This window comes from Mizuhopecten yessoensis, unplaced genomic scaffold, assembly GCF_002113885.1.
Source record: "Mizuhopecten yessoensis strain PY_sf001 unplaced genomic scaffold, ASM211388v2 scaffold11091, whole genome shotgun sequence".
In the NCBI taxonomy this organism is placed as follows: Eukaryota; Metazoa; Mollusca; class Bivalvia; order Pectinida; family Pectinidae; genus Mizuhopecten; species Mizuhopecten yessoensis.
In genome coordinates, this window is record NW_018408875.1 from 884,793 (window position 1) to 900,393 (window position 15,601).

The 15,601-nt window shown below is 37.0% G+C and overlaps 1 protein-coding gene across 1 annotated transcript; it reads right to left on the reverse strand.

Moving 5' to 3' along the window:
• Positions 1-32: 32 nt before the first annotated feature.
• On the reverse strand, positions 33-15,570 carry LOC110465555. Its single transcript, XM_021521469.1, has 7 exons — positions 15,458-15,570; positions 14,127-14,264; positions 12,456-12,537; positions 10,309-10,448; positions 2,414-2,548; positions 1,816-1,873; positions 33-1,046 (listed from the first exon to the last, which is right to left on the reverse strand). The coding sequence occupies exons 1-7, from the start codon at positions 15,529-15,531 to the stop codon at positions 912-914; spliced, it is 762 nt and encodes a 253-aa protein (XP_021377144.1). The 5' UTR covers positions 15,532-15,570; the 3' UTR covers positions 33-911.
• Positions 15,571-15,601: the final 31 nt, after the last annotated feature.

Consider the following 15,601-nt stretch of genomic DNA (forward strand, 5'->3'; position numbering starts at 1 on the left):
ACCACACATACACAAAATGGAAGTATTTTGTCAAATCATTACATTTTATTTTCAATTATACATCAATCATTTAAACACAATGTCTTAGTTTATTTAATGATAATTAAGTCACAAAATCTGTTTGTCACAATACAACTTCAGGAATCTCATTGCATTTTTGTACAATTTCGTGAAAAATGTCTTAAAACCATGTTTAAATTATAATATGGACAGTGAAAGTCTGTTAGTCAGAACACTGATTTAAAGCCATTCTTTATAAATCAGATTATAACTTATAGTTTGCATATTTTTACCCTGTAAAGCATGGACAGTGTAAATTCTGATATAGTGTACACAAAGTATTATTTACATACATTAAAGGAAATTCAAATATTCCTCACAAAAGATAAGGAAACACCAATCCATGAAATCAAAGCTTGAACTACAAGTAACTTACTGCACGTATTCCTTAGTACATTTTGAGATATCTCAATATGGACAGTAAAATCATGTCCGTCAGAACACTTTTTTTCAATATACTTACCATATTCATTGTAATACATGCCCAGGGAATTTTAAATTGACCTAAAGGGAGCGATTACATGTACTAGGAAAATAAAATTCAACCATTGTTATCACTGAAGGACATTTAAAACAAGCATTCCAGTGTGGCCGAAGGTTTGGAAATAAAAAGTTATCTGTATCAAATAAGACCAGTATTAATGATCACCAGACTTCAATCTATGTACATGTAACTACCAATCATTGACCAAACCTGGTCAGGACAAGGAGGGGGAGTCTATTTAACTTCAATTACTCATGAAAATGAAGGAGGGGCACTAATTACGTTAAATATGGTAATTCAGTGTTTATAGGATAATGGAGCCAATTTTATGGGGTTAATTGCAATAACAATGAAATAGAAGATTTCCTCATTCCTCTTGGACATGCCAGTTAAGATGTTGGCCAGATCGTGATTTCCAGCGTCCATGGATCCAGGACTCGATGGTCTCCCAGTCTGATATGTTGGTAGTAGTGATAGGCTTCTCTATCGTTGTTCTTTGTGTCTACAATAATACCATATAGCTGTCTACACACATTGCAACTACATCTCTATATCTCAATCTCTAGCAATTGAAACAGGTAGATATTAAATATTGATCAAGATAGAAGGTACTATGTATGATTTGATTACTGAAGTCGAAAACAAGTATCATTTTGTTTGGGTGTGTAATACCTACAAAGATTCAAGAAGTCGTTATATAAAAAAGTGCGTTCAAATAAAGAACTACACCGTACTATGTGTTTAGAACACTGAAGAATATGACGTCTTAGTAAGTTCATTTTTGAAGCCAATAAGCTTCGAACCTTATCTATATAAATCCTACTCTACGTTGTACATTGAACTGTTAACCGTGCTGTTCTCTCATGTAATGTATAAAATGTACTGTATACTGATGGGCTGTAAGACCTAAAGTCAATAGTGAATTGAAATGAATTATATGTGCATTGATAATCACAGAAGACTAGGTATATTAAGTGTCTGTCATATTCTCTGACATTAAAATGATAATTTTAAGTAGATTTACTACACTGTAGCTGACAATTAGGAATATTGTATTCAAAGTTATGTGCATGTATATAGATATTACATGATGACTACAAATTGCACAGTATTATTATGATGATCCAAAAATTCTATTATAGTTTTCATCTCAAGTATTGAAATGTGTGTATAACTGTATGATACATGCATGAGACAAGACAGACTAATGTGAACAACTTCATAGGATCTGTATGGTTTCAGATTTAATATGTTTTTAAAGAAATACTTGCCATCACTGCTGTGTGAGGGTTTGTGACACTTCTTTGTAAATCATTTGGATCCAATTCTCTAAAAAGCAAGTCAAAATGTCCAGTAGTTGTATGGCACACTTGAACAGATTTCTTTTTAAATCGCCCCATAAAAAGAATTTCCAAACCAAAGAAATATGAGATGAATTTCCCAAACTGTCCCTGGAATTACTTCATCATCAAAAACTTTGGTAATGGTAACTGTACTACTTAAGATTATCCTGGGCTCACTTGTTTAAAGTCTGCTTAGCTTAACTCATTCACCCCTGAATACACATTTGAACTCTTCCAATTCAAAGGTTGGAATATTTCATTATGGAATTTCAGGGGTGAATGAGTTAATCACAACTTGCACAAATGTTCTATCCAGTATATTTTCAAAAATAGTGAAATTTAAAACTTAAGCTATATGTAACAGGGATTTAAAATTATCATCTGAAAGAGGAATGAAACAAAATGTTAAAAGTATGAAATGATTGAGAAGATATACACCTTTTAATAAGTGTATTATATTATATTTGCACTTAAAACATTTCCTTAAGTTCAAATTCCATTATACTGATGATCATGAATATCTTACGTATTAGCATCAATTCTTGACTGTTTTAGTCGAAGCTGTCTTAGGTGTATGGCTACACTTTGGTTATCCTTGTCATGTGGCTGGACACGGAGGCTTCTCTGTGAGGTTTTGGTAACACTTGCTTGCTGCTTTCGTCTGATAGAATGGGGGAAATAAAGAACACATGTACACACTTTCGTTCTGTCATCTGCAGGAATTTCTTTTTTAACCTTGAAAAATGATAATACATAATTTCGAGAAACTCAGTTATAATAACGGTGATAACAATGCTTTTTGAAATATGTAAAAGTGACATCAACCTGAAGTGCTACATGTAACATCCTCAAAAGTGAGCATGCATAGAAACAAAATGTCAGATGGCGACAAATATAACACTTGTCTAAACAGCCTTATAAAGTATTCACTTTTATAGTTCCTATTTTCTCCTTGGAATAATTCTTTATCATTCAATTATTAGCTCACCTGGCCCGAAGGGCCTAAGATGAAGGGCTACCAAGTTTGTTCAAATAAATGACCTTCACCTATTTTCAAGGTCACAGGGGTCAAATATGTTAAAACCTTGAAACAACTTCTAATTAATAACCAAAATGCCCAAAGTGATGATATTTGGCCAGTAACATGCTGGAATGAAGGGCTACCAAGTTTGTTCAAATGAATGACCTTCATCCATTTTCAAGGTCACAGGGGTCAATTGTCTTAAAAAATCTTTAAACAACTTCTTCTGAATAACTAAGAGGCCTAGGATAATGATATTTGGCCAGTAACATGATGTGATGTAGGGCTACCAAGTTTGTTCAAATGAATGACCTTGACAAATATTCAAGGTCACTGGGGTCAAATATGTTAAATTCTTTTAACGACTTCTTCTGAAAAACCAAAAGACCTAGTGTGATTATATTTGGCCATTAGCATGCTGGGATGAAGTACTTCCAAGTTTGTTTAAATGAATGACCTTGACTTATATATTCAAGGTCACAGGGGACAAATATGTTCAAAACCTTTAAACAACTTCTTCTGAATAACCAAAAGGCCCAGGGTGATGAGATTCGGCCAGTAGTATGCTGTGATGAAGGGCTACCAAATTTGTTCAAATGAATGACCTTCATCTATTTTCAAGGTCACAGGGGTCAAATATGTTTAATACATTAAAACAACTTCTTCTGAATAACCTAGAGGTCTAGCATAATGATATGTGGCCAGTAACATGCTGGTATGAAGTACTTCCAAGTTTGTTCAAATGAATGACCTCGACATATATATTCAAGGTCACAGGGGGAAAATATGTTTAAAACCTTTGAACGACTTCTTCTCAATAAGCAAAAGGCCAAGGGTGACGATATTCAAAGTCACAGTGGTCAATTTATGTTTAATTCTTTAAATGACTTGTTCTTTATAACCAAAAGGTCCAGGGTAATGATATTTTGCCACAAGCATGCTGGGTTGGAAGACTATAAACTCTGTTCAACCTAAAGTCCTTGTTGGACAATCAAGGTCACAGGCGTCATATGTTTAATTAATAGGTTTTCATGAATCAAACACTTATATTCTGTCTGTAGCTGTGGTCCACTTTTAAGATTACAAGTGTGAGATTAATACCAGGTGAGCGATTCAGACCCATTGGGCCTCTTGTTTTTTTTCAGTTATGCGAACCATTTGCAAGGTGTTATAAATAATGTCATCTCATATTCAGATTAATTGATTTAATGTTAAGACCACACACTGGTCTGTTTTCTATGTTGTATATTTATTTAGTATAACTATGGATCATCATTACAACAGGATGTCTGTCCACAACATGTGTAAACGAAGCGTTGCTGCAATATTCTGGCAATAAATTACCATTAGAAAGATAGATGGCATTTTTGTTAATTTTCAAATAACAAAGAGTTATGAACTTCCCATATATATATATATATATATTGTCATTGGTATCATGTTCAAAAGAGATGTATCTTAATATTATTAAGCAGTTTTGCCCTTACAATGAAATGACCAGTGGCAATTTTGTCCGACAAAATCAGTTGTATTATTTACAGGCAACTCAACAATCTGATTATCTACTGCACCAAAAGATGCCGACACATGGAAATGCATATAAACACTGGTATAACTGCAAATAAGGAGAATGTTCTTTTTATCACATAATGTTCTGTGTAATCCAGTGAACATATCCATATCATATTTTTTTTAGTATTAATTCATGTAATATGACCTATCAGCCCTACGATTAGTTGTAAGTTTCAATTGTTTCAATTGCGCCGTCACGCCTAGGACAAGTACATGACACCACAGTCAAAATGGCGGCTTTTTAAATTTCAAGGTTGCATGAAAATTGTCGTTTTACACGAATAAATGCCACAAATCTTGATTATGTGATAAAAATGTTCTTTAACTCGTTTTCATTTCATATGGGATTTATAAAATTCGTCACAATTTCTTTTTAGATTCTTAGACACGTTTCATAAATCTTATATGAAACAGAAACTCATGTAAGATCCTATATATATATATATATCCATGCATAGAAACTGTATGACCATGGTATTTTCATATTTTCCGCGTTTCGGAGAATAGCGGAAAATAATTGTCCTATAGGTACGGTATTCGGGTGTTTTCGTCGGGTATCGTAGGTCTGATTTATTGTCCAATGAGAGAGTGACGCGTTGTACGCACATGCAAGGTAGGAAAGTGTGGTAGGGCAAACGAGGTATTGGTCATTCTAGCCGTGGACACCAGGGCGTAGTCAAGCAAAATGGATCCGGCGACGTTCGAAAACAAGATACAGGAGCGTATTTCTTCTTCTCAACATGACATCTTAGGCCAGCTTGAAACTTTGCTCACTAGGAAACTGGATACTTTTAGAACAGAAATACATGATTCACAACGGCAGCTGTCGGAAGACCAGATTACGAAAATCGTCGAGATGAACTCTCACTCGTATTCCTTTAAGCATAAAGGCAACGAAGAGCAGTTTAAGATTAACTCGAAAGTCGTAACGAAATTGCAAGAGGCCCACTCTAGCATAGTGGAACGGCAAGATATGATTTCAGCGGCGGATAAAATTGCTGAAGGTATGAGCATTTTAAAACACCGTCAAAAGTTAATAAGGTTAGCGGACTCTTCCGAAACGGNTGGCAAGATATGATTTCAGTGGCGGATAAAATTGCTGAAGTTAATAAGGTTAGCGGACTCTTCCGAAGCGGGCTGAAAACAGGGCACAGCGAAAAATTAAAGCACAGAGGCAAGCTAGACAGAGGCGTTTCGCTCCATATAGCGCGCCTCGACCACAGGGACATGGAAACACGGCACACGTGGACACGACAAAACCAATGAATACAGCAAACAGCAGGAGACCGGGACTGTGTTATGCCTGTGGGAAGCCGGGGCACTGGAGAATAGAGTGTCAGCAGCAGCAGCAGCAGCAGCAGCAGCAACGTAATATCGGACAAGGACCAGAAAAGATAAGTAATTTATGTTGTCCTGAAAAATCAGCTGTTCAAGTCGCAAGGTCAGAGGTCAGGTCACCTATTGGAATGCTACGCCGAGCTTTGTTTGAATGGGAGAGCATCGAAGCGTGTCCAGTAGTTCTCGATATTATACGATACGGGTATAAGTTACCCTTATATCAAATCCCGGAGGGGGCAGTTCTCAGAAATAACAAGTCGGCGAGAGAAAATGCTTCTTTTGTGAGAAATGAAATCCTGAGTTTATTAAATAAAGGATGTATTTTGGAAGTTGAGAATAAACCAAGAATTGTAAATCACTTAACTGTCGCAGGCAATTCCAAGAAGCTAAGGCTAGTTTTGGATTGTAGGTACGTCAATCCATGTCTATATAAGTTCAGATTCCGGTTCGAAGATTCTTCTGTTGCTCTAGAGTTATTCAGAAAAGGAGAGTATTTATTTTCTTTTGATTTAAAATCGGCTTATCATCATATCGAGATTTTCCCGGATCACAGGCAATATTTGGGATTTAGTTGGGTCTTCGATGGGGTCACAAAGTACTTCGTGTTTAATGTTTTGCCATTCGGGCTTTCCACCGCAGGTTATGTATTTTCCAAGGTGACTAGAGAGTTGGTGAGGTATTGGAGATCTCAAGGTCACAAGGTTATAATGTACTTGGATGACGGTCTAGGAGGTCACGGTAGACAGGATCAGGTGCTTAGTTTGAGTAATCAAATCAAGGTCGATTTAAACCGTTTTGGTTTTCTAATAGCTGAAGAAAAATGCAGCTGGATGCCTAGTTTAGAGGCAGTATGGTTAGGTTTGGTGTGGAAAATGAGCGAAGGAAAGATTTACATAACGGAAAAGCGATTGAATAAACTGGAGAGTGGCTTAAAGTGTGTATTGGCGGGCGAGTCCGCGGAGGTAAAGTTTGTTACCGCACGAGTTCTGGCGGGTGTTGTCGGTCAGATTATATCTATGAAAGTCGGTATAGGTTCAGCAACAAGGCTTATGACAAGGTACATGTATGCTAATGTTTTAGCAAAGGCTAGTTGGGACTCGCGTATATACATTACTAGCGATGCTTTGAGCGAGGTCAGATTTTGGTTGAATAATGCTAGGTTCTTGAATGGACGTGATATTGATCAGCGGATATCGCATGATGTGGCGGTGTATAGCGATGCATCCGGTTTAGGGTAGGGTACGGAGGCTACATGTTGAATGTTAACGATAGCAAAGTGCTTGGGGTTTGGTCTGAGGCAGAGAGGGCAGAGAGCTCTACATGGCGAGAGCTGGAGGCCGTGAGGCGTATGGTGAGACATTACTATGGAAGCCTGGTAGGGCAACGCCTGGTAGGGCGTAAGGTGTTATGGTACACAGACAACCAAAATGTGGCAAATATATTGGTAAACGGTAGCAAGAAGTGTCGCTTGCAGACACAGGCTAGAGAGGTTTTTGAGATGTGTGCAAGAAAGAACATAGAGTTTGTTTCAGCCTGGATCCCAAGGGGACATAACCAGGTCGCTGATTCATACAGCAAAGCGGGAGATACAGAAGATTGGGGGATTCACTTGTCAGTTTTCAATTTTTTTAACAAGGCTTGGGGGCCTTTTCTGGTGGACAGGTTTGCAAGCTCCTATAATGCCAAATGCGAAATTTTTAATTCCCGGTGGTGGTGCCCGGGTACTTCAGGCATAGATGGTCTTTTACAGCCTTGGGGTGGGATTAATAATTGGCTAGTTCCGCCTCCCCGTTTGGTGCCAAAAGTCATCAATAAAATGATTGACGAGAAGGCCAGGGGCACTTTGATAGTGCCTTATTGGACTTCAGCTCCCTTTTGGCCGGTTTTGGCTCCTTCAGACGGGAATTTCGCCAGTTTCATTAAGGAACATCGAATATTGCCTGCGAAGGTCGTGGTCAAGGGAAAAGGGAAAAACGGGATATTTGAGAAAGGTAGGGTACAAATGGTGGCACTGAGAATAGTATTTTGATTATAAAAGGATGTTTTTTGTTTGAATTGCAGGTTTAAAGCTGTCGTCAACAGTACAGAAGGCAACGGAATCAGCAGGCGTATCTAGTCCACGATTGTTGGGCTTATCCGGGAAAATGTCCTATTATTTACTCCAAGCAAGGAGCGAAAGTACTGTGTCAAAATATTTTTCATATTTCCGGAAATGGGAGGATTTCATTGTTCGGGAAAACGTGTGTGCTTTACCGGCCCAGCCTATACACGTGGCTTTATATGCGACCTATCTATTAGACAAAGGGAGCTCTTACAACGTCGTTAGCTCCTCCGTGTATGCTATTAAATGGGCCCATAGTATTAGCAATTTACCAGATCCTACAGAGAACGGTTTCGTCAAGAGCATGGTGGAGGCAGCCAAACGTCAGGAAAGGACCCCGCGTGTGAAGAAAGACTGTGTTTCATCTGATTTATTGGTACAGCTGTGCCAGAAATATAAAGACAGTAATGATGCTTTAATAATCAGGGATTTGACAATGATAGTAGTTAGTTTTGCAGGGTTTCTGAGATTTGACGAGCTAAGTAGGTTGCGCATGAAAGACGTAAAGTTTAAGGAAGCGTATGTGAGCCTTAATATTGAGAAAAGTAAAACCGATCAGTATAGGTTCGGGAGCGAGGTTGTCATTTCAAAGGGTGAGACAGTGGCGTGCCCATATCGTATGCTTCAGAGATATACAAAGTTGAGGAATTCAGAGAAACCCGATGATTTCCTTTTCACGCCTTTTGTTAGAAGTGGAAGTGCATGTAAGCCTGTTTCCAAATGTAAGCCACTCAGTTATACACGTGCAAGAGAATGTATAGTCAAAAGGTTGAAGGAAATGGACGGGAGCCTGAATTGGGGTTTGCATTCTTTAAGGGCAGGTGGCGCTACTCAGGCAGCCAACAGCGACGTAAATGACAGGTGCTGGAAAAGGCACGGGCGGTGGAAAACCGACGTCGCAAAGGATGGTTACGTTGCCGACTCTTTGGCGCGTAGGCTACAGGTAACGCAGAAGTTAGGTCTTTAAAGCCCGTTCTTTTATTGTCTATTGTACACTCTGGCTAATTGCAGTGAATTGTTTGAGTTATTCTTGGGAGAGGAGTATATAGAGGACTTTCATATTTTCCGCGTTTCGGAGAATAGCGGAAAATAATTGTCCTATAGGTACGGTATTCGGGTGTTTTCGTCGGGTATCGTAGGTCTGATTTATTGTCCAATGAGAGAGTGACGCGTTGTACGCACGTGCAAGGTAGGAAAGTGTGGTAGGGCAAACGAGGTATTGGTCATTCTAGCCGTGGACACCAGGGCGTAGTCAAGCAAAATTTATATGAGTAGAATTATTGGTTTTTTTTTGTTTCAAGTTTAAATCTATATTACACTAATAACAGGGAATGAATATGTAATATCGGCTAACGTGATAGAAATCCAACGCACCGAGCTTTAAGCATTGAGGGTTGGTACACCTCCTGTTTTCCGTGAAGGTTTTTCAGGTTGGGTGGCTCGCTTAGCTCATTAGTTTTTAATACTTGACGGTCATTTGTGCGACTTAAGTGTGTTGTAAGAGAGGGCTCTTCATTATACCAAGATATTATGAATTATGTGTAACAGATCGATCTCCATGTCACTTGATATGTAATACATGTAATAAACGCCGGACGCCCTATTGTACACTCTGGCTAATTGCAGTGAATTGTTTGAGTTATTCTTGGGAGAGGAGTATATAGAGGACGTCTTTTAACCTACTGACAGGTATGAGGACCTAATCCTCATGTTGTGTTGTGCCTATTCATACTGAAATTAAAAACAGTAATAATTATGCTTAATAATTCAAAATTAGTGGGAACTGGCCCAAATTCAGTGTTCACATTATCTGTTATCCAGTGCATGTATCGTAAGAGGCGACTTATGTGGGAACCCCTGCAATAATTGGGGATTTGCTTTCGTGCCCTCTACTTGGGGACACAAAAGCGACCAAATAAATCTGCTGCACCAATTGCAATAGTTGGGATCTTTGTATTTCCTAACGCCTTGCTTGGCAACACCTTACTTTTGGCTTTAATGTTGAAGGTTCGCCCAGGTGAGGAAGGCAATGGGTTCTGTCCCCAGGCCTGGACATACCAAAGTCCTTGAAAATGGTACATTGTAGTTATTATTCCCTGCTTAACGTTAAGCATTAAAGGTAATGACAACAACTGGTTCAACCGTTGTCAGTATAATGTGACTGGGCGGAATGCTGTGCTGGGTGCCTTCGGCATGGTATTTCAATGAGATAGCACTATAAAGTCGTCACCACATCCGCTCTATCACAATGAGGCAAGTACACCAACACACCCTGTCTCCGGCACACATACACGTATGCATGATTACACAACACACATTGAGACACGTCCTTAAATGACCTTAGCTGCTAATAGGACATTAAACTCAATAAAACCAAACCAAACCAAACCTCCTAAAAAGTTTTGTGGGGTGTGGTAGTGCCTCAAAAGTGTTACTCTCGGTTACTGAAGAGATTCCTGCTCCTCTGCAAACCTTCACCACCTGATAACCTGGTATCAGTGACTGTTGAGTGTTAACTGCTGTAGGGGGCTGAAATGAGATGTACAGATTTCTGAGTAAATACAAGTATGTTTTCTAGTCTACAAATGTTATTAACATTTAATGATGGCATTAATTCATATTAGACAAGAGCAGAGGAAACGGATCTTAATATTCCTGTCAATATTATGTCACACACAGTAATAATTTGGTGAACTGAGTGATAATTGAAGGGATTTTATAGCCAAATTGTAGATTCCTAATTCATAAGACATGATGACATATTCACTAACAGTCTGTATGCCAGTCATGACACCCATCAAGATATTATAAACTGGATGTACATATTTTATAGTATCAGCAAAATATGTACATTATTTATGAGCTGGATACTGATGAGACTTGGTCAAAAATTTGAATATGAGCAAAATAGGTCTTTAGTTAAGTAGCACTTAGACATTATATTAGTTTTGATTACTGATGATGAATTGGAGTATAGGCAAAGGGAGGCAATCCCTTAACTGAAGTTTTTTGAAGTTATCATTTCTTCAGCTTTCATCTGCTTAATATTCAAACTACTCTGTAGTGAAGCAGACATAAAACCACTCAATCAATCAAATCAATCAATGCTAGTGAAATAAGCAGAATATGTTTCCCCCTTACTGCATCCAAGAAATAATTCAGCTATACTGAGTCATATAGTATTCTTCTCATTGCATTTCAGTATTTTTATATGTAAAATGTTTATTAGACGGGTTCTATTTATGTCGCTTTGTTATACACTGTATACTGAATGAAATAGTATATTCTTCCCCAGCGGGATGAGGAATAATAGATTGTTTCAAAATGGGGTAAGTAATGAGTGTGTTGTTGTTGCTATATTGAAAACAAAATCACAGAAAAACCAAACGGAATTTATTCTTGAAGTGAATACTTTTCAATAGAACGAATATGGTTGGTCTTAATTGAATGTTTCTTGAATGCATGCCTTATACTTACACCTCTATATTAAGTTCTCCAATATTAGCCAACACTAAAATATATTGCATACTGCTAATTAGGGCCCCGTATCGAAGATACAGGTGCCCTATAGTAATCACTGTCTGTCTGTCCACAAATTTTGTTCCTGGCTGATAACTTTGGTATTAATTGACCGATTTGTACATGAAACTTAGTCAAAATGTTCAGTTCATAAAAATACACACTGAGGTAAAAAGTCAAGGTCAAAGGTTAAGGTCATTAGGTTCAAAAGTCTAGGTCAAATTTTGCATCTTTTCACTGATGAACATTTTGTTATAACATGATCAAGCAAAGTTGGTCGGAATTTAAAAAAGAGTCGACTGACTTAAGGTCAAGATCACTGGGTCAAAGGTCAAGGTCAAATTTAGTATCTTTTCATTGGTGAACATTTCGTTATGACACTTTGAAGCAATGTTGGTAGGAATTTAACAAGGAGTCAACTGACTTAAGGTCAAGGTCACTGGGTCAATGTCAAGGTCAAATTTTGTATCTTTTTACTGATAAACATTTTATGATATTATGAAGCAAAATTGGTCGGAATTAAAGAATAAGTCACCTGACCAAAGATCAGGGTCACTGGGTTAAAGGTCAAGGTCATTTGTGTCCAAAGGTCAGAGACAAAGTGGATCTCTGACTTTGACCCTGGCTCTTGATGGGGGAGGTATTTAAGGTGAAATAAAACAAATCAAAGCTAACAAATGAGTATTGCACCGGAATTTACATTTCTGTTAGCCCAGCAAATTTGGAGGTGGAAGGAAACAAGACTCACATCATAGTACATGTAAAATGTATATTTTGCTTTCTTGTGGGTTTTTTTGAAGTCCAAATGTCAAACGTCAAGCTCAGCTATATGGGCAGATTGCTTCTTGATGATTATGGGGGATATATTGCCACAAGCAAGGCCCTTACTGTCCCGTCAGTGTTCTAGTTAGTATAAAGATTATAAGATCATTCTGGTATTGCCAACAAAGACAATGCTTCTTAAAAATTTCAACATAGAAAGAAAATATTTGCATAGGATCTATAACTGCTACTTACCAACTCTATAAAATTTGTTGAAATATCTTTCTTGGTCTTTTTGTATTTATCTAGATCTGTTGATGGTGAACATCTGGACAATCTGTAGAATTAAAATAAATATAAAGTGAGCATAACAGGCAAAATGGTAAGATGAGTTTTCTCTGCATCTCTTGTAGTCACAGTAGTGCTGCTTGCTGTTTACAAAAAAAAAAAGCATTAAAATGCATGTTTTGTGACATCACAATATTTTGCCTTATAATGTCCTAGCTGAATTTTTCCCAGTTGAAATAATAGTACCGGTAATCATGTATATTAAATTATTAAAACATAAGTTCTTGATATAATTTATACTGTACATTATATACACTTCAGTCTACACAACCTTGATACTCCAGGGGTTACGCTCACTTTCGCTCCCTGCACCCCGGAATATATGTCATAGCAAAATTGAAGGCACATGGCTAGGTATTTGATTGGTCAAGAGTTTAAAAAAAACTGACCAATACTAGGCAGATATCTTTCCTTTGAATATTACAGAGCAGCGACACCCGACTTTAAAGCCAGTCAATCTTTTGATGTAGTACATCAAAGGATCAAACTGCATAGTAGCTAGTCTTCTCATCTCATCCAAAAGGCACGTCGATTTTGCTGACATATTCCAGGGGTGCAGAGAGCAAAAGTGAGCGTTACCCTTAGAGTATTGAGGATCGATGAACACATTTTGCTTAAATATGTGATTTAGAGGATAGATATCAAACCAATTAAGGATTATGAAAAAAAAAATGGAACCAAGTTCAAAACCAACCCCAACATTTCCTTTGATACGATATCCTTTTGAAAATGAAAACAGACCTCTGGATCGGTAAAGAAAAAGAGGAAGGCAGTAAGAAGAACGAGAGCTCAACAGATTTCTCAGTAGTGTGGTCACAGTGGAGAATTGGAATAGCAGTCCATGATAGTAGTAATCAGAAATGCGGTAATGTACCAAGATATTTAAGTGCAGAACTCAAAGTTATAAAAAGTGTTAAATATAAATGCAGGATGAACAAAGCAGTCTACATATACATCTGCATTAAGATCTAAAGTTATTGAATTAACACATTTAATTAATTAATGAAAAGAGAAAGTAGATACTTGCGCAAAAGTTTTGTGTCGGAGGTCTTTCCAGGCATTTTGGACATCGTTTTTAAGGGAAAATTTTTATGCACAAAATATATGAGTAGAAGCTTTTTCTAGTATTTTCAGCCCAAAAAAGTACCTGTGCAAATTACACAGGTTTTTACGGTAGGCACCCACTTGACACTACAAAATTAAATTTTATTAAATAAATGGAATGATTTAGAAATGGATACCAACACCAACGATATGATCACAATTGGTAGTTTACAGGGCTTACCCATACAGTTAAAACTAGAAAATATTCATGATTTGTTATACTAGCCCCTGAGTCCATTGAAGTACTGTATTTATAAGCATAACTTTTCTGGAAGCTACTTATGTAAATCAACTCATAGTGAGTGATTAACTTGCCAAACTTTCTGGGAAACCCATGTTGATGGTCCTGATCTTGTATTGCAGGCTTAATTTACCCAATAAAATATTACAAGGATATTAACTCAAACTGTCAAAATGGCTTCAAAGCTAGCTGATTGACTAGCTAGTCCAATATTCAGATAATTGTTACAATACCTGTCTATTGCATCTGAAGGTGGTATCTCAAATTGGGAGTGAAACAAATCTTGTGATAAATAGTTCTCATCTTCTTTGCAGGTTTGGTTACATTTCTGAGATTCAAGTTCGTCAAATCTTCTAGCTCTTTGGGATATCCTGTGAAATAAAGATGCAATCGATATACTGAAAGAAATACAGTAAACAGTTCTACAGAAGAATTCTCACTTCACTGCACGTTTCAATCCATAACTTATCTTATAAAGAGACTCAGATAATGTACAATGTATTTGTTTTTGGATTACTCAAAAAATATTTGATAGTTTTTTTTATAGTTTTATAGAACATTTTGCTTACCTTGTTATACTTACTTTACTTTGTTTAAATAAAAAAAAAATGACATCAGGATATATTTTTTGCTCACCTGGCAAAGGTACCTCTAAGCTTATAACTTTTTCTTTTGATAACTTCTAAAGAACTAGAGGACCTAGAGTCATGATAATTGGAAAATTAAGGGAACATGGGATGGAGTGCTACAAGTTTCCTCAAATAAATGACTGTTACCTACATGTACATTCAAGGTAACAGGGGTCAAATATGTATGTAAAAGCATTTATAATTAAAAATACTATAGTCCAGAATGGCTAGGTGCAATTTTTGGTCTGGAGTATCAATTTACCTGTGCACATTCTTTGGTCACAGAAATCTAATGTTTTACATACTTGACTCCATTAGGGTAATATTTATAGTCCATAATCTTTTCCCTTCCATATGATTTAAAGGATTTTAACCATATTGCATGTAGAACTTACCCTCTAGGAAAGGGTTTGGGCTTTAAAGTGTTTGAAAGCATACTTCTCCTGAAAAGTTGATCTAAACAAATTCACTACAAAATATCATTGGTGGAACCAATTAAGGAATCAAATGTTTTATAAAGGAAAAGAGTTTTATTTTGATTGCTGAGAGACAGAGCTAAACATGGGAAATATTTGAATTATTACATTTAATAGTAATATTTCCCATAATTGCTTTAATATAACAGGTGAACTAAACAGACCCTCTGGCTCTGGACCTCTTGTTCTAGGCCTAGTACTTTATTTCAAATCTAAAAAATAGAATCAGGTAATCGACAAAAAATACACTACTTTTCGAAAAGCATTTAAGTTCAATAGTGTGAATTGAAACAAATATGATGCAAGAAAAAATCTGTGTTTGTGCAGCAATGCACAAAAGTTTAGCGGACAGAAACTAGACCCACACACATTTGGCTCATTTTGATAGTAATAACTAGATATGTGTTTTTCTTTTCTCCTTAGTGTGCCATTACAGTATTTTTATAGTGCAATACTTACTTGCCAAATGGCAATAAATAAGCATCTTCGTCCTCATCTTCTTGTTTTGGTTCTGCTAATAAGCTAATATTCATTTCTGCATCGTCTGCTAAAATTCATGTTTGGCGTCTTCACTATTCAAAATGATAGATTCAGAGAACTTCC

Excerpts from the sequence above, each read along its gene's own strand:
- LOC110465555 (XM_021521469.1), bottom strand. The coding sequence starts at position 15,531 with ATGAATATTAGCTTATTAGCAGAACCAAAACAAGAAGATGAGGACGAA. Across the intron at positions 14,265-15,457 it reads TATTTATTGCCATTTGGCAA|GATATCCCAAAGAGCTAGAA; the intron begins GTAAGTATTGCA and ends TTTATTTCACAG. Across the intron at positions 10,449-12,455 it reads CAACAAATTTTATAGAGTTG|CCCCCTACAGCAGTTAACAC; the intron begins GTAAGTAGCAGT and ends ATCTCATTTCAG.